The sequence below is a fragment of the Phascolarctos cinereus genome, unplaced genomic scaffold (assembly GCF_003287225.1).
Source record: "Phascolarctos cinereus isolate Bilbo 61053 unplaced genomic scaffold, phaCin_HiC Scaffold_5;HRSCAF=322, whole genome shotgun sequence".
In the NCBI taxonomy this organism is placed as follows: Eukaryota; Metazoa; Chordata; class Mammalia; order Diprotodontia; family Phascolarctidae; genus Phascolarctos; species Phascolarctos cinereus.
Window position 1 is genome coordinate 198,184,843 of NW_027555958.1, and position 22,221 is coordinate 198,207,063.

At 38.4% G+C, this 22,221-nt stretch overlaps 1 protein-coding gene across 1 annotated transcript in view; it reads left to right on the top strand.

The window, feature by feature from the left end:
• Positions 1-22,221, top strand: part of B3GAT2 (beta-1,3-glucuronyltransferase 2) — a 95,758-nt gene that overhangs the window by 42,794 nt on the left and 30,743 nt on the right. The window contains exon 2 of the mRNA XM_021000138.2: positions 9,302-9,446. Within this exon, the coding sequence (XP_020855797.1) occupies positions 9,302-9,446 (145 nt within the window). The remainder of the gene's footprint in view (positions 1-9,301; positions 9,447-22,221) is intronic.

Here is a 22,221-nt window from a genome sequence, read left to right on the forward strand (position 1 = left end):
AGCTCAAGAGAATAGCCAGCACCAACTAAAGCCTTTTGAAGGTACCTCAAGTATCGGTTCTGTAACTGAAGCCGGTCAAAGAGGATGCCATGTGCCACATGATTAGCAGACCAGAATCGGTTACAGAATGTCTATGCATGCTCCACAGTCATTGCAAGATACTTGTGTTACCCATCATCACAATTCTCCTGGAGGCAAGATTCCCAGTCTCTCCATATGGGGAGAGCCCAGAGACAGCTGAGACAAGAATTCATTTGATGGCAGCATTCTATTTGGATGTAAACTTGGTGGGACCTAGTATGTGTGCTTGGTCTGAGCCCACTCTCCCCAGAAACTGAGGTGGGATAGGAGAGAATATGCCCCCAAGATATCGGAGAGAAATGTTTACGTCTTTGAAGCATTCCTTTCTAAAAACTATTTGATGTTAAGTGATTAAAAGGTAGTAAGTAGGTAACTAGCTCCAAAAGTGACATTACCAGCCTAGTATCAGAAAACTCTGCTTGTACCAATCCCTGTTATACAATATCATTTCCATTCCTCTATCCTACAGTTAACAATTGAACTTATAAGTGATTTTTCAGCTTTATAAGAATATTGTGCCTAGGCAGAAAGCTTATGGAAGGGAACGAGCTTTTAATGAAATGGAACTTATTATTTCAATAAATATCAAAGTTGGTGTAATCGAAAGGATTATGTACTCCGCAGATTCAATTTAGGTTCGGATCTCAAGATATAATGACACGTTCTCAGGATAAACTTAATAAGTAATCACATTTATTTACAATGATTAATAATGATTAAAAACCACACAAGCAATAAAGATAAGAATAACATTCAATGCAATAAGTAATAATCAACATAAAGAAAAGTAGGAATAAGGAAAGAAAGGATACACACTCACTGACCGGGCGAGCTCAAATGCCTAGTAGACCAGGGAGACTGGAGAATGGCCAAAAGGTCTGGTCGGGGAGGCAATGGGGAGCATCCTACCCCAGGACACATCGAAAGCAGGGCACATGATTCGCTTCGGGCAGAGAGTCGGTGTCCCTATCTCTGCAATCAAAGTCTCCAAAATCTCCCTTTTCCAATGACCCTTTTTATGTCCCGTAAACCAGGGAAAGACAATCTTGATGTTTTGTTTTGCATACATATCCTTGGTGAGTGCTCATGTCCAGGCACACATACATCTCTAACAAAAGTTGGGGCTTGATCAGAGCCCCAAATACCTGTTTGTTGTGTAAGTCTCCAAGGAGTGATCAATTCCTTGGACAGTTACACACCTTTCCCAAGAAAAATGTTCCTTGAGATAAGTTGCTTTCCCAGGTAACATGGCTTGCTGGTTTGTTATTTATTGTTTTGTCTCCATGGTCACCTCCGGCCATGCATGATAATTCCCATCTATCTTTATGTTGGGTCGTGAGGCAGTTACACCATTAGGTTATGAGATGGTTACACAGGGGGCTGGGGAAGATCAATCCTCCTCAGTTTCCCTTAGAGTTGGAATTACATATATTGGTTCCTGCTTTTCCCATACTTGACAAAGATTCAGCTCTTAAACATTATGGTGAAACCTTGTAAGTATGAGCACTGCTTAATTTTACTTAATATACAATGCAAAAAAAAAAAGATATGCACATGGCAACTAATCCATCTGCTGTATATTGCGTCGTGTGTGTATGTATGTATGTATGTATGTATGTATACACACACACACACACACACACACATATAATGCCACTAGAGGTAGGTCAGAATGTGATTGACTGCATCTTCCTCAGCAAAGACTAGATGGTTACTGGTTGTATTGGTTTAAAAAACAATGGAAAGAGGGAATCTAGGTGGCCCCTAGGAGCTAACCTGGCCCTGGGGTCAGGAGTACTTGAGTTCAAGTCCAGCCTCAGACATTTACTAGCTGTGTGGCTCTGGGCAAGTCACTTAAGCCCAATTGCCTAAAAAAAAAAATGGGAAGACTCTTCAGCAGAAGTTGGAGTGGTCCCAAGCTGGAGGAAGATTACAAAGAGAGAATAATTGTACATGGAAGATTCTGACTAGTTTTTGTAATTAACACACATGTAAGACAGGATTTATATCTGAAAGGGGCCTCCCAGATCTAATCCAACTTCCTCATTTTCTAGACAAGGAAACTAAGGCTAGAGAAGAAAGTGACTTACTTAATCAACATTAAACCAAGTAATTAGCTAAAGAAGAAACCAGATCTTCGACTCATTGTTCATTGTTTGTTTTTAATTACTATGATTATTATCATTTGCAAAGTAAGGGGGCTGGTCAAAATCCTTACGAGTGATTTTTAAAGCTGTTGCTGAATTAAATGATTGGCTAATGGCCCTCAAACTTTCTATGCTATGGAAATGCTGAATTGCCTGAATCTGAACAGTCGAGGTGCATCCATGGAGATATAGCGAAATCAGACACAGAAAGCAACTTGTAGAATGAACAACGGTGAGAAAAGGGAAAAGTCACTTTGAAGGAAACATCTGACAGATTGTATAACCAAAGGGGAAAAAAAATAGCAGATGTAATGTTAGTTGTCTGTTCTATAGCAAATTGATGGCCATTGCTAAAATATAAAAGCCTCATTTACTTGCTAGATGGGTATACATCAAGGGTGTATACCAAGGAGTTGCCAGGGAAAAGACCCTGGCCTTAGATTGTAGAGAACCTATTCCTACATATAGTTGAATGGGCCTCTAACTGGACCTCCTATGTGATTATTTGCAGTGTTCTTTTCTTCATTAATGTGTTTGGCTCTGCTAATTTGCACATCTGGAGAACTGTGTTCAGTTCTGGGTGTCACATATAGGAGAGACACTAACCAACTGGAGACTGTGCCACATAAGGGATGGATTAAGGAACTCTGGTTGTTTAGCCTGGAGAAGAGGAGATTTAGTGGGAAGGTGGTATCTGCCTTCAAATATTAAAAGGGTGGGGCAGCTAGGTGGCACAATGGATAGAGCACTGACCTTGGAGTCAGGAGGACCTGAGTTCAAATCTTGCCTCAGACACGTGACACTTACTAGCTGTGTGACCCTGGGCAAGTCACTTAACCCCAATTGCCTCACCAAAAAGAAAAAAAATATGAAAAGGACTATCTCATTGAAGGAAGGAATAGACTTATTTGCTTAGTCACATAAGGCAGAACTGGGGGCAATGAAGAGAAAACTGCAGAAAGGCATATTTTAGCTCCCTAGAAGGAGCTACTTCTTAAAAATTAGGGCTATCCAGTGGGGTTCTTCATCATTGGAAATCTTTAAGAATAAGCTGGACATTATTACTTGTCAGAGTTGTACTAGAAACTCTCATTCTTTCCCAAAGTATGCTAGATGGCCTCTCTGATTCTTTAAGAATTCAAGTCAATGTCAGGACTTCATTGTCTTCCATTTTACAGGGCTAATCATCTTTGAAGTAAGAAACTACATATATGATTTTGAATGGGGTGACAAAGAGTCAGACACGCCTGAAATGAATCAACAACAACCACCGCCTTGAAAGATAATCGGTTTTGCTGTTGTTCAGTTGTTTCATTCATGCCCAACTCTTTGTGACCCCACTTAGGGATTTTTCTTGGCAAAGATACTGGAGTGGTTTGCCATTTCATTCTCTAGCTCCCTTTATAGATGAGGAAACTGAAGCCAACAGGACTAAGTGACTTGCCCAGGGTCCCAGCTAGTAAGTTTATGAGGTCAGATTTGAACTCAGGAAGATGAGTCTTCCTGACTCCAGCCTGGCACTCTGTCCACTTGCTGCCCCATAGATAGTCCTAGATTTCCCATAAAAAATTCCCCACGAAAAGGTTAAAGTGGTTTGCAAACTTTGTTAGATAATGATGATCATTTAATTTTTTTTCCCCTCTTTCACCCCAAACACATTCTGACAGTTACTTAAGACATAGTCTTATGAAACTTAAGTAATTGAAGAAACTGTGATGCACTCTGCTCCAAAAGTTGAATAGATGCCAGAATAACGTAAGCTAAAATGATTGTAAGAAGGATTGGGTTATACACAAGACAGAAGCAAGAGTTGGTAAGGATCAGCAGACACTAGAAAAAAGAAAGGTCATGGAGCCTCCTTCTCTGGACATTTTTAAGGGTAGGCATAAATTCACACCTTCACTGGGCTGACCTAAATGATGTTTTGCCTGGAGGAGTGTCCGTTTGTTACTAGATAACCTTTATGTCTTTTCCAGGCCAATGAACCTATGGACTGAGTACTGGCAATGAGTTATAGCTGGTTATTTTTTGTCTTTTCACATTAGTGTGTGAGCTTGTTTGGGGCTAGAGAAAGCAGAAAAACATAAAAGGAAGGAGGAACTGCTTGATCAAATTGAAATACTGGGTGAAAGGGCCATAGATCTGGAAATGGAAATGATCTTTGAGGCCATCTAATCCAGCACAAAGAAGAATCTGAGGCAGCTTGGACAAGGTCACACAGGTGACCTTATCAGGTCAAGGACAAGGTCACACAGATGACCTTCCAGCAGCAGAGCTGGAATTTGAATCCAAGTCCTCTCATTCCAAATCCAGAAGTCTTTCTAGTGTCCACTATTGTCTTAGTAGAAAGGGAAGGGAGGCCAAACATGCAAGCAGTGGAACTTGATTTCCAAATCTTAAAATGTGGTACTTTTCCTGTAACTGCTGCTTCACATTAAAAGAGTAACTAGACTTTTAAGTGCCTAGTAGCATTTTCATTCAATGAAAGCATTTTTATAGTTAATGGTAACAGCGAGTTACATTTTTTCCCCTTCACTGTAGAGAAAGTGGCTGTCAAGGAATTCCTTAAAGAGCATAGATTGAGTGAAAAGGACACCGAACAAAGGATATATCACAAGGGTGAAATGAAGAGGTTCTGTAAATAGCTGCACTATTTTCCTTTGAAACGTCTGGCAAGCTGTCTCCAGAACAGAGGATGCATAGGCCGGTGTTATGTGCTTATGCATGTGATTGGGAATTCAACACTGAGTTCTGGAAAACAAACAAAAATGTATTATGTCCCTCAGGGCATCTGGAGCTCTTTCAATTTTGAAGTGTAATGTGACAAATCATGATTTCTTTTAACGTATTCAGAAAAAGAAATTGATCTTCCTGGTTTACCTCTAGCTAACAGACACCTAGTCCCGCTTATTCTCTTCATCCTAAAGAAAAGTGAAACAGGGACACCCTAGTACTTCCTGCAGATTTTGAAAGGTATATGTTGAACCCTATTTTGTATGAAACAACTTAACACATAAGGGGTGCCCATTTCTAATGGGTGCCTATCCTTAACTTAATAGACTAAGGTAAAATTGGTTTTGAGAAGTATTCTGCCTGCATCTCCTCTTATGTGAAACCCTGGATTCTATTCCTTCAAGATTCTGATCAAACCCCACCTTCAGAATGTAGCCTTTCCTCATCCTTCCAACCACCAGGGCCCTCTCCTCTCCCCAAATTACTCTGCATGTATCTGTCATATTTCTGCATGTGTACACGTTGTCTCCCCTATATAATGAAGCTCCTTGAAGGCAGGGGATGTTTCACTTTTCTTTTTGTGCCTGGCATGATTGTCTGGCACATGATAAGTCCTTAATAAATACTTATTGATAGATAGGTTGTCTTAAAATGGAAATGTGTTGTTTATATTGAACCCTCTCCTATGGTCTTCTGTGTATGTGACAATTTTTTTTTTCTTTTCTCATTTTGTATTTAAGTTTAAAATTTTTAAAATTATATTAAAATACTAATTGGGTTATTGCTTGCCTTATAAATAATAGCTTTAAGTGCTTTATAAATGTTATCTCATTTTATCCTTATGACAGCCTATTTTACGGATGAGAAAACTAAGGCATAGAGGTTAAATGATTTGCCCAGGGTCACATAGCTGTTAAGAGTCTGAAGCTGAATTTGGATTCAAGTCTTCCTGATACTTAAGTCCAGTACTATCTCCATTGCACCACCTAGGTGCAAAGCATCATTCCTTTGGTACTGGGAGGATACAAAGAATTATAAGACGTGGTGCTCACCCTCAAAGAACTTTCAATCTAATTGTAAAGACTAAATAGAGATGCAGTTTTCTTGGAATCTTGAAGTCTGGTGGGGGGGTGTTTTGGGGAGCAGGAAAATTGAAATTTGAGAAGAAACTGAAGTATATGTAATCCTTAAGTATCTTTTACAGATGCAAAGTTGCTTTTTTAGTCTGGGATGACATTAAATAAAAACGCAATAAATTGGAATTACTTTGTTCATAAAATTCTAATGTTATATTTAGAGCTGTGAGAGACTTGCCCTCCCACCAACACAGACACACACACACACACACACACACACACACACACACACACTCTCTCTCTCTCTCTCTCTCTCTCTCTCTCTCTCTCTCTCTCTCTCTCTCTCTCTCTCTCCCCCCCCCCAAACTGATTTTTGTTTTATTTTTCCTAGGCATTCACGTCTCTTGGAAACAGAAGGCATAAATACAGAAGTTAAGTAGGATACAAGAGTTAAACTGTCCCAGACAACAATACCAGAAGTAGTACACAGAAATTGTCACAAGAGACACTAAGTGCTATGTATTCAAAGAAGGGAGAATTCACTGAATAAAACCACCATTCCTCTGAATGGCTGAGAAATGGCTGATGGTTGGAAGGATGAGGAAAGGCTGAGTTGTTGATGGCTGAGGGTTAACCATTTTAGAACAGCCTTGTGTCACTTTCTTGTTTTGGGGGGGTTTTTTTGTAATGTTTTGTTGATGCTTTCTGTTTTTTATTTCCCTGTCCCTTCTTAATACCTCCCAAAAAGTCTTTAGAAACTTTCAGTAATGCCTACAGCATTAGTGAGACCAATTGAATGCAATTCAATTTAAGAAGCATTTATGTACTAGGCATTGTGCTGGGGAGGGGTTAGGGGAAAGGGGAGTGGGGATGAGGGAAGATATCCTTCACAAAGGCAGGGAAGCACAGGAGACAGTGTTGTGTCTGGGAAGACTAAAGTAGGCCAGTCAGGCTATAGCAAAGAATGTGTGAGGAGGATCAATAGGAAAGGAAGAAGTCTACATCTTTCTCTTGATTGACAGGCTTATATTATTTCAGGATTGCAATTCTGAACATCGGTGATTGTTACACAGCTTTGTAGATGCAGAAGTTGTAGGAAAATGGACCAAATCACTCATAATGATAGTAATATTGTTATAACTAGCATTTATATTATGTTCCAGGCACTGTTGTAAACCTTTTAAAAATATGCTCTCATTTGATACTTACAACAACCCTAAGAAATAGGTGCTTTTATTATCCCTATTTTACAGTTGAGGAAAATGAAGCAGACAGAAGTCAAGTGACTTGCCCAGGGTCATACAGCTAGAATTGTCTACTGAGCTGAAGTCATAGTAATAACAATAATAATATCTATATAAAGCTTGAAGGTTTGCAAAGTGTTTTACATATGTTATCTCATTTGATCCTCATGACCACACCGTAAGGTAGATGCTATTATTAGCTTTGTTTTACAGATGAAGAAAATGAGATAGAAAGGTTAAATGATTTGCCTAGAGTAGGTGTTTGAGGTCTGATTGGAACTAAGGTCTGCCTAACTCCAGGTCTTGTGCTTTATCCAGTCTGCCACCTGTTGTTCAGTCGTTTTAGTTGTGTCTGACTCTTCATGACCCCATTTGGGGTTTTCTTGGCAAAGATGGGAGTGGTTTGCCATTTCCCTCTCCAGCTCATTTTACAGATGAGGAAACTGACGCAAACAAGATTAAGTGACTTGCCCAGCGTCACACAGCTAGTAAGTGTCTGAAGTCAGATTTGAACTCATGAACTCATTCTTTCTGATTCCAAGCCCAGTGTTTTTCTTCTCTGTGTCACTTAGGTGCCTATTTTGCCACTTGCCTGATATATTAGTACTCAGAACTTTTTTTTTTAACAAAAACCATTGCCTAATATCAACATCCTTTCTTGTAATTGATTTCTCTTGACAGACTAGCAATAGAAATACCAGTTAATAGAAGGAAGTTCAATGAGTTTTTATTCAATGAGATTTTTCTCTATATTATAACAGGCTAGAAGGCAACAGGGATTTGGAGACATTGACCACTTGTCAGAAATTATGTATAGGGATTTCTGTTCCAATACAAGTGAGAGTAGATTATCTTTGGTGTCGCTTCTCACTCAGAGATTCTGTCATTTAAATATCTAAAATGTGGCATCTCTGTGACTCTAATGTCACATATTACTAGAGGGCTAAAAGTAGAGATTGAAAACCACTTGCCAGGATTTTAATAGAACGGATTCCTCCTCAGTATAGGCCCGACAAGATGGCGTCTCAGGTGGCTTTCAACTCTGAGATTCTGTAATTCAAACCTTGGGGTCCTGAACAGTACTTAGTGCCCTTTGGGAGCAGAAAGTAAATTATATGTCCTCATCAGTGTTTAAACCCAGTGCAAGATACTTGTGAATCTGCATTACTATAAAGAAAAAAAGGGGAAATTTTAGTTACACCTAGTAAAGTTTTAGCATTTAGGTATTTTTTTTAACAAGACCTGTGATTTCATTGGTAAAGGGAATTCCCAATGAATTCTAACAGTGCAGATGTTGCTTTTCTGCAACTTATAGTCTTTAAAAAAATAATAAATTTATTTATTTTTGCATGTATTTATAGTCTCTTTCTCCTGTTCAATCTCCCTCTCCCCCATGAACAACCCAAATCAGAAAAATCCCACTTTGAGCTGCTCAAAAATGTATGATTCTCTGCATTTTAATGAAATTTAAAGTCTTAGAATTGCCTGGGGATACGAAGGTTAAGTGAATTGCCCAGAGTTACATAGCCAGTCTCAGTCCAAGGCTAGGCTTTAACCCAGAGCTTGCTGACTCCAAGGGCGGACTTCTATCTTTTATGCCATACTCCCTCTCTCCAGGTAGATATGAAATTCTGAAAAAGAGGGCAGTGGGGTGAGGAGTGACATGGGGAAACTGAATGAAAAGTTGTATTGTTAAAAATGAAGCCAGAAAATGGAGAGTCTGACATTTATTAGTGATTTTAAAAAAAAAAAATTGACACTCACTTTACTACTTTCAGGACCAGAGTCTCCAAACAAATATGTAAATGAATTTGTACACAGTTGTTAGCACAACGCCTATAAATAATTTTACATTAATATAGCAACCCAGAATGTAGCAGATGGGTCAGAGATCTTTCCACCCTTGGAAATATCCAGGTTTGGTCTCTAAGAATGGAAGCAAAAGACTACTTCCACCCTCCCCTTCTCGAATTCATTTCCTAAAATATTTACATCAGAGCTTTTTTTCCCCTTCTCATAGATGCGCACAACACGAAAGGTCTCTGTCTGGCCAGTGGGTCTTGTTGGTGGGCGGCGCTACGAACGCCCTTTGGTGGAAAATGGCAGAGTCGTGGGCTGGTATACGGGCTGGAGAGCTGGTAGGACATTCGCCATAGACATGGCAGGTAAGTGAGCACCAGTGGCATCCTTTTTTTTTTTCGTCATGAATCTTGTTCTTTTTTGCTTAGAAACCCACTGTGCAAACAAGAATTATTAACTCTAAGAAGCCAACTGGAATCCACATGTCCTTGAAATGACACTTTTCACGATTTTGACCTAGTGAAATATTTAACAAACCATTGAACGTAGTCGGGTAAAGTAGCAATTTATTATGCAAGTAGAAAATGCTTATGTCATATGTTTCACTACCATTGAAACCTCTTGGGTGGAGGGTAGGTTGACTGAGAAATGGAAATTAACCCTATGCACACTGATTATCTTTAGTATGTATGAGACTTTTTTAAAAAAACGTGGTACATATGTTTCTTTTTTAAAAAGTGGTTGCTAAAATAACATAAAATTGGACTATAAATCTTTTGTTTGTTTGCTTTCTTCATGCAGTCTTTTCTGTTTGCATTCTGTAACCACCCCTAGCAAGTGGAATAGGGGCTTTTGGTAGGCCCTGTGTCCAAAGATGCTGCTTTATCATGAAATGACTCATTTTCTGTGGGATATATAAAATTATGACAGTGATAACTGTGGCAGGATATACTTTGAAACACAAGGCATAGTGGAAGAATCATTGACATCTACAACCCAGTAGATGAAGGCAGAAAAGCTTCAAAATTGATGTCATCAATCTTCAGTCATAAAGCATAGTTCTGTCTCTGTCAGCCCATGCTTGGTCAGTCTTCTGTGTGTACATCTCAACTGCAAGACAGAGTCCCCAGTGCTCAGAATTCTAATGTGGCAACAGCTGTTTTCCTAACAAGAGAAGGACTGCAGGAATTATGTGACTTTCAAAGGAGAGTTATCCTTATTAGTGTTCTTGTAATGGAGGTCCAGTTGTACATCATGGGAAAATTGAAGTGTCAAGTGTCAAGAACCCTGTTAACCATCCTGACGAGCTAGTATCCAGGACAGCTGCTCACTATTTATCCAAATTTTACTATTTAATCCTTTCCCTACTGCTTGAATTTGGATATAATTTCAACTCAAGAATTATATGTAGTATTAGTGCATGATGAACCTTTGAGAATTATAAGTTTCTGTAAAAACTATGAATAAGTGCAAATGACAACATGGAATGAACATATTCTTTCTCCTATAAGCACACATACAAGGACAGTGGAGGACAGGATAGGAAGCTAGGCTCGGTGGCAGAAATTCAACAGTTGAAGTCGATAAGCATTTATTAAGTGCCTGTTATGTATCAGCCATTGTAATAGGCAATCGGGAGGCAAAGAAAAAAAAATGAAACAGTTCTTGACCTCAAGAAGCTTATACTCTATAGGGGGAGACGTGTACACAGGTAAGTACAGTATATACAAAATAAATATGAGGTAATACTTTGGGGAAGAAACTAGAAACTGGGTGAAGCCAGGAAAAGTGTCATATATAGGAAAAAGCACTTGAGCTAGGCTTTGGAGGAAGCTAATGATACGAAGAAGCAGAAATGAGGTGGGAATGCATTTCAGGGATGAGAAATAGCCTGTACAAAGTTATAAAGAAGAATGATAGAATTTCATGTGTCAGAAATAGCAAGAAAACCGGTGTGGCTGAAAGGATATTTTTATTGTGCATTTTTACTGAGTAATCCCTGCATGCTTGGAATTCTGTCCTTCCTCTGCTCCAGCTCCTAGCTTCTCTGGCTTTCTTCAATTCTCAGCTAAAATCCCACCATTTGCCAGAAGCCTTTCATGGTCCTTCTTAGTGATAGTGCCTTCCTCCTGACATTATTTCCAATTTAATATCTATATATCTTGTTTTACATAGTTATTTGCATGTTGTCACCACCAATAAATTGTAAGCTCTTTGAAGGTAAGGATGGTTTTTGCCTTTCTTTGTATCCCCAGTGTTTAACACAGTGCCTAGAGTATAAGGTACTTGAGGACAAGGATACCATCTTCTTCTTCTTTACATATCCCCTAGATCCCACTATAGTGCCTTGTTATCAGTCAGCCAAGCAATAAGCATTTATTAAATACTTACTATATGCTTGGCACTGTGCTAGGTGCTACAAATGTAGAGACAAACATAACATGGTTCCTGCCCACAAGAAGCTTACATTAGGCTGAGCACATAGAAGAGAACAAATATTTGTTGAATGAGTGATTGATAAGCCTTCTCTCATACCTGTTCTTTTCTCTCCACTCAAAAAGCTACCACTTTCTGCCCTTCCACCTTCACCCAATACAGGCCCTCATCAACTCTGTATTACTGCAGTGGCTTTCTAAGTGATCTAGCATTGTCCTTCCCTACTGTAATCCCTCATCCATATAACTGCCCACGTTGTTTTCCCGAAACTTAAGTCTGATTTTGTCATTTCCTACCCTCCCCCTGACCCCACACACACTCAGTAAAGTCAGTGGTTTCCTGTTACTTCCTTGATCAAATATGAAGTCCTCCATTTGACATTTAAAGTCTTTTTCTACCTGGCTCCTTACCTTAAGAGACAGCTAGATGGTTTGATGGCTGGAGTGCTAGGCCAGAGTCAGGAAGCCCTAAATTCAAATCTAGCCTCAGATGCTTGCTACCTGTGTCACATTGGGCAAGTCACTTATTTGCCTCAGTTTCCTCAATTGTTAAATGAGAATAATAATAATAATAGCACCTACCTTCCAGGGTTGTTTTAAGGCTGCAATGATATGATATTTGTAAAGTGATTAGCACAGTGCTTGGCACACAGTAGGCTTTACATAAATGCCAGTGATGATTATTAATAATAATAATAATAATATAACAGTTAATAATGTAATTTACTCCTTTCTATACACACTAAAATACAGCTTCAGTGGCCTACTTCCTGTTCCTTGAACATGACGTTCCATCTCTTGACCTTGCACTGGAGTAACCTGGTATACTCTGCCCTCTCCCCAAGGGCTCTTAACTCCCCTAACTTCCTTCAAATTCCACTTCGTTCAGTTGGTCTTTCTCAGTTTCTGCTCAATCCTCTATCCGCTTTCATCCTGGTGCCTTCCTTCTGAGATTATCTTCCATGTATCCGTACGTAGTTATTTATATGTTGTCTCCACCATTACAATGTGAGCTTCTGTTTTTGCATCTCTTTATGTCCTCATAGCTTTGCATTGTACCTGGTATATGGTAAGCACTTAATATATGCTTATGGTCCTGAAGGCAGTCCTAGTCCTCTCCCTAGCATTTTACAACTTCTCCTTTATTTGTATAGCTGTGAGATAGCTGCATTGGTTTGTCAGTACTTTTTTTGATTCGGGCACATGCCCACTTACATACTCTCAAGGGAAACAACTTAGACCAATATTTTAATTTGGTTTGAAATGCAGAGCAATTATGTTGGCATGTCAGATTTTGAAACTTGTCACTTCTAAAGTATGGTTGCTTGAAAGATTGGAATTTGTAGTTAACAGCATCTGATGGAGGTCTGAATTCAGAACTTGTGGTGAAAGGATGTTTTGAATTACGCAAAGTTTTCTGTGTTTACCTCCTTAAAAAAATCATTTTCTTCTTGGAGGAGCTATCTCTCATGTTTTATTCAGAGAAAGAGGTAACCTGTCCTACAGACGTTTTCCAGTGAATCCTCCTGATAGGGCAGTACCCTGAGTTCTTGGAAGCTGTGTCAGTGGGCCCCAAACTCCACCTGATCTTCCTAAGCCAGAATGGGGTCACCTGCAAGCTTGGCAATGAACTTGTGTGTCTCTTGCTCAGCCTAGATAAGTTCTAAAGATTCATCATAATAATATCATAATAAAATGAGCCACCTTCTGATTAATACCTTCTGACCATGGTTAACTCTTGAAATAATCTACTAAAATGAGCAAAGAGATATCGTAGGATAATAGAATCATAGCTTTAGAGTTAAATGGATGTTAGAAGTAATACAGTCCAACCTTCTGTTTTACATATGTGAGAACTGAGGTTCACAGGGGTTAAGTGACTTGCCCAAGGTCATGCAGGTATTATGAAGGATCAAATGAAGAAAGATTTATTTATACAAAGCTCACTTTGTGCTAAGCATTGTACTAGTAAGTGGCAGAACTGCAGTTCCGCACCATGTCTTCTGAGTCTAGATATACACTGATTGTTCCCTGCATCAGAGGAGGAAAGACTTACTCCAGTGAAATTTCAGATCTTTGGAAGAATCCAAAAGGGGAGGGGAGGTAAGCAGCATGGGATGAAAGAACCCAGGTGGGAATAGGAAATCTTGATTCCAGGTGTGGTTCTACCACCAACTACCATTCATTCTATAAATTTGGTCGACTTGGGACAGCTAGATGGTGCAGTGGATAGAGCACTGGCCCTGAAGTCAAGAGGACCTGAGTTCAAATCTGGTCTCAGACCAAACACTTGACACTGTGTGACCCTGGGCAAGTAGTTTAACCCCAATTGCCTAAAAATTAAAAAAAAAATTTTTTTAATTGGTCAACTCTCTTAATCCTCATAAGGCCTTCATTTCCTCATATGTAAAACAGGTGTGAGAAGGTAGAGAAATAAAGCTCTAAAACTATGGTTCTGTAATTATTAAAACCTTATACTGGTTACATGAATGAATGTGACTATGAAAAATGTGGAAGCATTTCTGGTCTGTATTTTGTACACACTGTGACTATAATCTTTTTTTTTTCTTAAAGATTGTAAACTTTTTTTTTCTCTGTTAAGTGCTGGGATGCTGCTGTTTACTTTTTTTATTCTGAACCTAACAAACACTAAATAAGACAAACATTTCCATAATCAGAGTACAGTAGAAAAAAGAGGATTTGCATATGTTAATGTGAAACTACACAACATATAGCTTGCTTCTCCCAATATACAACAAATTCTGTATGTTATGTTTATACTCTTCCTACTTGTCTGCGTTCTTACTGACTTCTGTACATTTTTGAAAATGCTTCAATGACTCATTTTTCCAAGTTTTTCTTTGGTATCATTTTGGCAACCCTATTGCTACTCTCCCTTTCCTATAAAACTTCCCTGCTTCCCAAAAAATTTTTTCAAAAGAAATAAAAATAAATCCCTTGTAGTAAATATGCATAACCAGGCAAAATAAATCCCAACATGAGCCATGTCTGAAAATATCTCATTTTGCATCTTGACTTTATCACTTTGCTGTCAGGAGATGGGTAGCGCGATTCACTGATGGTCCTCTGGACTTGTGGCTGGTCATTACATTGATTAGTTATTAGTTTAGGTTGTTTTTGCTGTGGCAGTTGTTCTTGGGATTCTGCTCATTTCAGTCTGAGTCAGTTGATGTAAATCTTCCTAGGTTTTGAGGAAGCCATCCTTTCTGTCATTTCATACAGCACAGTAATGTTCCATTATATTACATGCCATCATTTAAATGTTCGGTCATTCCCTAATTGATAGAAACTCCCATCAGACTCTAGTTCTTTGCTACTACAAAAAGAGATGCTATTCGTTTTCTTTTCTTTTCTTTTCTTTGTTTATACGGATACTTTTACTCCTTTTTTGATCTCTTCGAGGATTAATAATTATGTCCTTGAGTTTAAGAGTATTCTCAGTTTAGGGACTTTTGGACACAGTTCCAAATTGCTTTCCAGATGTCTAGACCAATTTATATGTCCACTAACAGTGTGCATCTTTTTTATAGCCTTTGCAGCATTTATCATTTTCCTTTTTGTGTTTTTGGTAATTTTTGCCAATTTGAGGGTTGTGCAATAGAATTGAGACAGGTAGAATCTGATATAACTGAGGAAACAAAGGTTTGAGCTTCTGAGCATATCTATTTATTAAGCAATGCATACCAGTTGCATAAAAAAGCAGGACCTTGCCTCCTCTGCTTGGCACTGGACCCCAAATACAGGGGTAGACAAATTTTTATGCATTAAAAGAAAACAATTAGCAGGATATAAACCAGGATACAAGATTAGGTAATCTGATTTCTAATTGGAGGAAAGATTAGGGACTTTCCAAGTTGGGAGGGAGAGAGTCAACAGGTGCAATTCCCTGAAATGAAAAAAGGGGTGTCATTCCTCCCACCACCAAGTATCTGGATTCAGTCAGAGGAACAAGGAAACAGTAACTGATTGACCAGTACACGGACAGTTTCCAGATAAGACATATGGTTTGCTTGAGATGTATAATTGTGAGAAAAGTCCTTGCACCAGTCTTTGGATCTGACTGGATTTCTGGTCAGCATAACCTAGGTCCTTAATTAAGAGTCTCTAAGCAACAGGTAGAGATGGTCCAACTTCCCAGCCAAACGGAGCTAAGTTCAAATAGCGCGATAAAGTTTTCTCACAATTCCCATAAATGAATAAAGTTTTCTCACAAGGCACAAATTTGACTGGACCCATAATCAAACAGAAAGGGAACTGAGCTAGATCGAGAATTGAATTACAAGATGGAGTCAGTGTGGTTCACTCAATTCCCACAATTCTCTCAAATTCTAAAGTTGTATTAATTTGCACTTCACTATTAGTGATAGAGTGTTTTTTCATGTGGTTATTGGTAGCTTGTATTTCTTCCTTTGAGATCTGCCTGTTCATATGCCTTGAATGTTGGTTGTCCTTATGTATTTGAATCAGCTGTTTATATCTTGGATATCAGATCTTTATGAGAGAAAATTCCCGCAAAAATTTTTCCCAGTTAACTATTTCCTTTCTAGTTTTAACTATGTTCTATTTGTGTGAAAATGTTTTAAGTCTTACATAATCAAAGTTGTCTGCGCTCTACCCTATGTCTGCTTGGTCCTGAGCTCTTCCCCTATCTATATTTACAATAAGTATTTCCTTCATTGCTCCTCTAACATATTTATGATGTGATCTTTTGTCTCTCTCTCTCCCTCCATGTATCTATTTGTAATTTATCTTGGTATATGGTATGAGATGTTGGTCTGCTTTGCAGTGTTCTACAGAATTATTTTTAGTGAGTCCTTGCCCTAGTAGTCAGGGTTTTTGGTTTAATTGAACACAGTGGTCCTATATTTGTTTATTTTTGTATGTTGTATACCTATTCATTTCCACTGATTGACTAATCTATTCCTTAGTAAGTGTCAAATTGTTCCAGTGCCTACTGCTTTGTAGCATAGTTTGAGATGCAGTCCTGTTAGGCCTTTCTCATATCTACCTTTAAAAAATATTTTCCTATTGATTCAATTGATTTATTACCTAAAATAGAAAAGTCTGAGGCAAAAACTTCCCAGGTATAATGATTTATTTGCAAGGCTAGCAGTTGACAGCAAATCAGGTCCTCTGCCTCCTCAATAGTCAGACAAATGACAGATTTGCACAGCTCATTTTCATAATAGAGAAAGAGGAATTACAAGTCACAGAAATCTTGAGGAACTTATTTTAAACATAATTCAGTTGGACAAGGCAGGTCACTTGACTTGTGGTTAGACTACATAGCTACTGAAGCAAATTGAGTCTATTTTGGTCCTATTGCCAACTTTTGAAGTGTAAGCATGTCAGGGGCATAACAGGGTATTTCTAGAGTGTGACAATTATTAAATCTAGTATTCTATTGGATTAGGATCTGCATCTGTCATCCTGCTTTTTAAAGTGAGATTGCCTTAGAAATCTTGTGTTGTAGCCAGACATTTGTGCTTAGGAGTGCTGCTTTTGTGATACCTGTGGTAGCTGCTGGAAAGAGGAACTTACTTCAGGGAGCTAAGGAAAGGAGGAACTTATCCACTTAAACTGAAAAATGGATCTTAACCTTTGGAAAAAGCATTAGCTTAATGTGGTGACTATTCCTACAAAGATATATGTGTATTCTAACTTATTCACAAATAAGTAGTAACTGCTAACAAAATCTTATTAATCTATTAATTATTAATCTATTAATTTCTTCAGTCCGCTCCTTGGATCCTTAAGGAAATCAGTTTACTTATGGATCAGTTCTTGACCTTTTGTTCTCCAGAACAATAATATAATACTATGATAGTCTGATTTCTACAACACTGGAAAAAGTAATTAACTTGTATTGTCACGTTTTTATGTTGATTTGGCCTAGTTCAACCAGCAGCAATTAACATCTCTCCAATTATTGAGGTTTCTGTCTTTATTTCTTTTAGGAATGTTTTGTAGTTGTATTCCTCTATTTCATGTGTGTGACTTGGTAGGTAGCCTCTCAGATATTTTATACATTCTGTAATTATTTTGAAGTGAATTTTTTAAAATCTCTTATTGCTTGATTTTATTGGTAATATCCAGAAAGGCTGATGTTTTCGTGATTTTTTTTTTACTGTATCTGCTTTTTTGCTAAAATTATTGTTTCAATTAAGTTTTAATTGACTCTCTAGGATTCTTTAAGCAAACCATCATATTATCTTCAAAAAGTGATGATTTTGTTTTCTGTTTGCCAGTACTTAATCTATCATTTTTTTCTTTTTGGTAGTATATAGCATTTCTAGAATTTTATCAAATAATAGTGCTATTGTGAAGACCTCTAGTTTCTCCCCATTCATTACACATAATGCTAGCTCTTGGTTTTAAATATATATATTATTTGCCATATTAAAGAATAGTAATAGTACCTTTGTTACTAAGCTTTTTAATGTTTTTATCAGAAATTAGTATTATGTATCAAAAAGTCTTTTCTATTTCTTTTGATATCATGTAATTTTTTTTATTATTAATATGTTCCATTATGTTTATAGTTCTAGTATTTAATCTGTGTTATACTCCTGGGATAAATCAAGCCTGGTTGTAGCAAAAATAATCTTTTTTGATATGCTGCTATGTATTCAAGGAGTTTATATAATATTGGAATTTATTGTTCTTTGGATATTTGGTAGAATTAGCTTATAAATCCATTTTGGTTTTTTTTTCCTCATTTGGGAATACATTTATGGCTTATTCCTTTTTTTATGAGGATGAGCTATTTGAATTCTTTATTTCTTGTACTGATAATCTGAGTATTTTATGTTTGTATAAACATTAAATCTTTTCATTTAAATTATTAGTGTTAGTGTCATATAATTGGGCAAAATAGTTTTTGTAATTTCTCTTATGTTTTCTTCGTTTTGAATTCTCCTTTTTCGTTTTTGATACTGTGTTGTACCGAGAAATCAGTGAGTTGAGATCCAGGCGTAATTTAAGATGTGGATTTATTAGCGCGTGGCTGCCAGGGGTATTTACATCCAAATCAAGCAGCCTCCATCAGGGGTCGAGCTAGGGTTTATATAGAAAAGAGCGTGGGAAAGAAATGCGAGGAACACTGATGAGGTAATCCAAAGATGCAGGTGTCTTTGGGGCTATGGATGGGAAAGTACAGGGAGTATACAGGACAGGGAGGGGGATGGATCTTTGAAGTCTCGCAAGAGGAAGAGTTCTTGGGCTGGTCAAGGACACCCCTCTCCTTCTGTCTTGATGAGAGAATGCTCTGCAATAAGGGAAAGCTTTCTCACAACACAGGAACTTACTGAGGAATTGGGAGGCTTCCAGAGACATGATCTGAGGGCTGGGGCCTGAGCAGCCCAGCTCTGTGTAGCTGTACCAGGGAGAGATAAGGGTCATGCTGAGGCCCATGCATGAATAACTGCTAGGCACAGTGTCCTTGAGCTGGGGAGTGGTTGTTAGAGACAGTGTTTCTGAGACTAGGGAGAAATTGGGGCACAAGTACAAGCACAAGCACCCAAGCACCCCATTATTACGGATCAGAGATCACACAAACCAGACCAGGTGTCCTGGTCTCTGGTATAAACATAATTATCTAACGCAATTATATTGCAAGCTTTCTTATCCATTTGCATTGGAGGTATGGGCTATGCTGAGCTATGCAAGAGTACATTTCACTATTGTTTAGATTTAGGAGGAAAGAGGTCTGGGGCAAGATTAAGCACCAACTTTTGCTTTCCATGGCTTAAAGGGCCCTACTACCTAAATGGCAAAATAATGTTCTGTATTACAACTGGAAGTTTTGTTTTCCTACTGCTCTTTTAAAATCAGACTAAGTAATGATTTACTTAATACATTTTTGCCCTCACAAAACCCTAGCTCCTAGTTGTATTTATAAATTCTGTGGTTTTTTGCATTCACTTTTGTAATCTTTTCATTTTCTGTGCTCAGCACTAGTGATTCGTACTTGAGGCATCTGCTTCCATTGCTATTACATTCCTCCCCTCTTCTCTACTATTCATAATGAAATAGTAGAGAAGGTCCACTTCTTTTTCCAGTATAAAATTATACTTATTTTTTCTAGGTAAGTTATTCATGTTGTGGGTTTTTATCTTTTATCTTCTGAAATACTGTGTTCCGGAGCTTTCTTCTCCTTTATAGGGATATCTACTAAAGTGCTGCCTTTTGTGGCTTGTAGTGCTTTATCTTTGACCTGGGAGTTTTAGATTTTGACTGTTATTCTTAAGAGTTTTTATTTGGGGATCTCTTTTAGGAGGTAATAGATGGATTTTTTTTTCCACTTTATACTATGGTTCTAATAGGTCTGAGCATTTTTTTCTTTCCTGATTTCTTGAAATATGGTAGGTGCTTTTTTGGTCATGATTTTCAGATAGTCTGATTATTCTTAGTTTTTTTTTTCCCTCTTTTAACATCCCTTAGCAGTTCACTTGTTTTGATATGAGATATTTTACATTTTCTGCCTTTTTTAAAATCTTTTGATTTTGTTCTAGTACTTTTTATTGCCTCACAGAGTCACTGGTTTTTATTTGTTCCATTCTGATGTTTAAGCAGTCTTTTCTTTAGGTAAAGTTTTGCATGTCTGCTTCTAAGTCTTTCCTCTAGAGCTCCCTTTTCTAGTTCTTTCCTCTAAATCTTATTGTATTTGCAGTATCGTTTTAAACTCTTGCTTCACTTCTAGAAATTCTACCTAACCTTATGTCTAAGCTGTGCTTTTTTTCTTTTCTCTTCTATTACTTCATTTTCTTTTTGCTTTCTCCCCCCCCCTTTTTTTTTTGCTGAGGTTTTGGTTGTGTCTCAGAGTTTTTCTCATCTACTAGGTTTGTGTTTTTGGTCCTTAATATTTCTTTGTTGTTGGTATTTTCTTTGATTATTCATTTTCCAAGTCATACTTCTTGAATTGGGCCTTAGAATCAGAGGCAATCAATCAATCAGTAAGCCTTTATTAAGTGCCTGCTATGTGCCAAGCACTGAGCTAAGCACTGGGGATACAAAAAGAGGCAAAAGACAGTCTAATTGGGGAGACAATACACAAATAAATCCATACAAAGCAAGCTATGTATAGGATAAAGAGAAGATAATCAAGAGAAGGAAAGCACTAAAATGTTGAGGGGCTGGGGAAAGCTTCTAGTAAAAGATGGGATTTTAGTGGGTATTTAAAGGAAACTGGGGCAATAAGTAGGGCAGGCTCTTTATGCTTCTGAAGGGCCACATGGGTCATTGTTTGCTCCGAGGCCCTGCCTGTGTGTATTGATCCTCCAAAAATTAAGTGCTGTGTTCTTCAAGGACCTCATGGTCAGAGCAGGATGTTGAATCCTAATCTTTCATCAGTCTAAGTACTCTGATCTAGGGTGCAATTTAATTGATACAATCCCAATCTAAGCTTATAGACTCCCATTTCTGGTTCTCTGGATCTGGGTGTCTTGCCCCTCCTGGTCAGAGCTCAAGTGGAGTGCTTTTGGCCCCAGCTGCTGCCAGTATGCTGGGAGGCTTTGTAGGTTCAGAGCAACTAAACTACAAGTTTGACCCTGGTCCAAGCTGCTTGGGCTGGAAATGCAACTGCATCCCTGGAGTAAGGAGGATCTGAGTTCAAATCATGGCTCAGACACTTGGCACTTAATAGCAGAGTGACCCTTGGCAAGTCACTTAACCCTGATTGCCTTGCAAAAATAGATAGATAGATAGATAGATAGATAGATAGATAGATAGATAGATAGATACAACTGCATAGCCCAGCCCCTGCCAGGATCTGAAGTACTGAACCCACAGCCCCAGATAGGGTCAGAGTAACACAACAGTAGTACCCCTGGTCTGTTTTCCCCAAGATGGATACACAGCTGCATGCCCCAGCCTTAGTTTGAGGCTGGACAGCTTCTCTGAGGGCCTTCTTACCTTGACCCTGCCCCCTCCCCAGTGCCCATAGTCCTCTGGTTGTCCTGCTGTGCCCACATGGGCTGGAAAAAGGAACCCAATGTGGCTTTTCTTTTAATTCTCCAATCACCACTTGATCAGGTGCTTTTCCTCTGTCTCTGCCAGAATAGTTGTGTGAGCGAGTTGGGTTCTACTGCTTTTTCTGACTCCACCATCTTTTCACTGTGCCATCTTTGTTGGTTCTACTATATAATCATAAATCCTTTATAAGAGTGCAAATAAAGTGAGATCTGAATAATTGAGTCCTACTAGGAGAAGGCCAACCTGAATCTGTGAAGTCTAAATAATGAAATCTTTTTAGAAAAGTAATTTATTATATAAGAAGCAGCATTGCATAGTAAATAGAAAATCTTACCCAGACTCGGGAAGAATTGGATTTAAGTCCTGCTTCTGACACACTCTAGCTGTGTGATTCTGAGCAGGACATTTAACCTCTCAGTGTCCCCGTGCAACTTTCCAAGACCATACATTGCAAAGGAGGTGCCATTTGCATTGGTAACCACTTCTAAACAGGGTGTCCCAAAAGTCTTTAAGTTTTCAACTTTAACAGCTTACAACTACACTAAGACCTTTGGAACAATCTATATTATCCTTAACTCCTCACTCATCCCATTGAGCGGCCATACCTTGCCGTTTTGGGCTTAATCTGACACCTTCTCTCTACTTACACAGGCTTAACCTTAGTTTAGATCTTCATCACCTCAAGCTTCAATTCTTACAAGTCTTCTGGTTG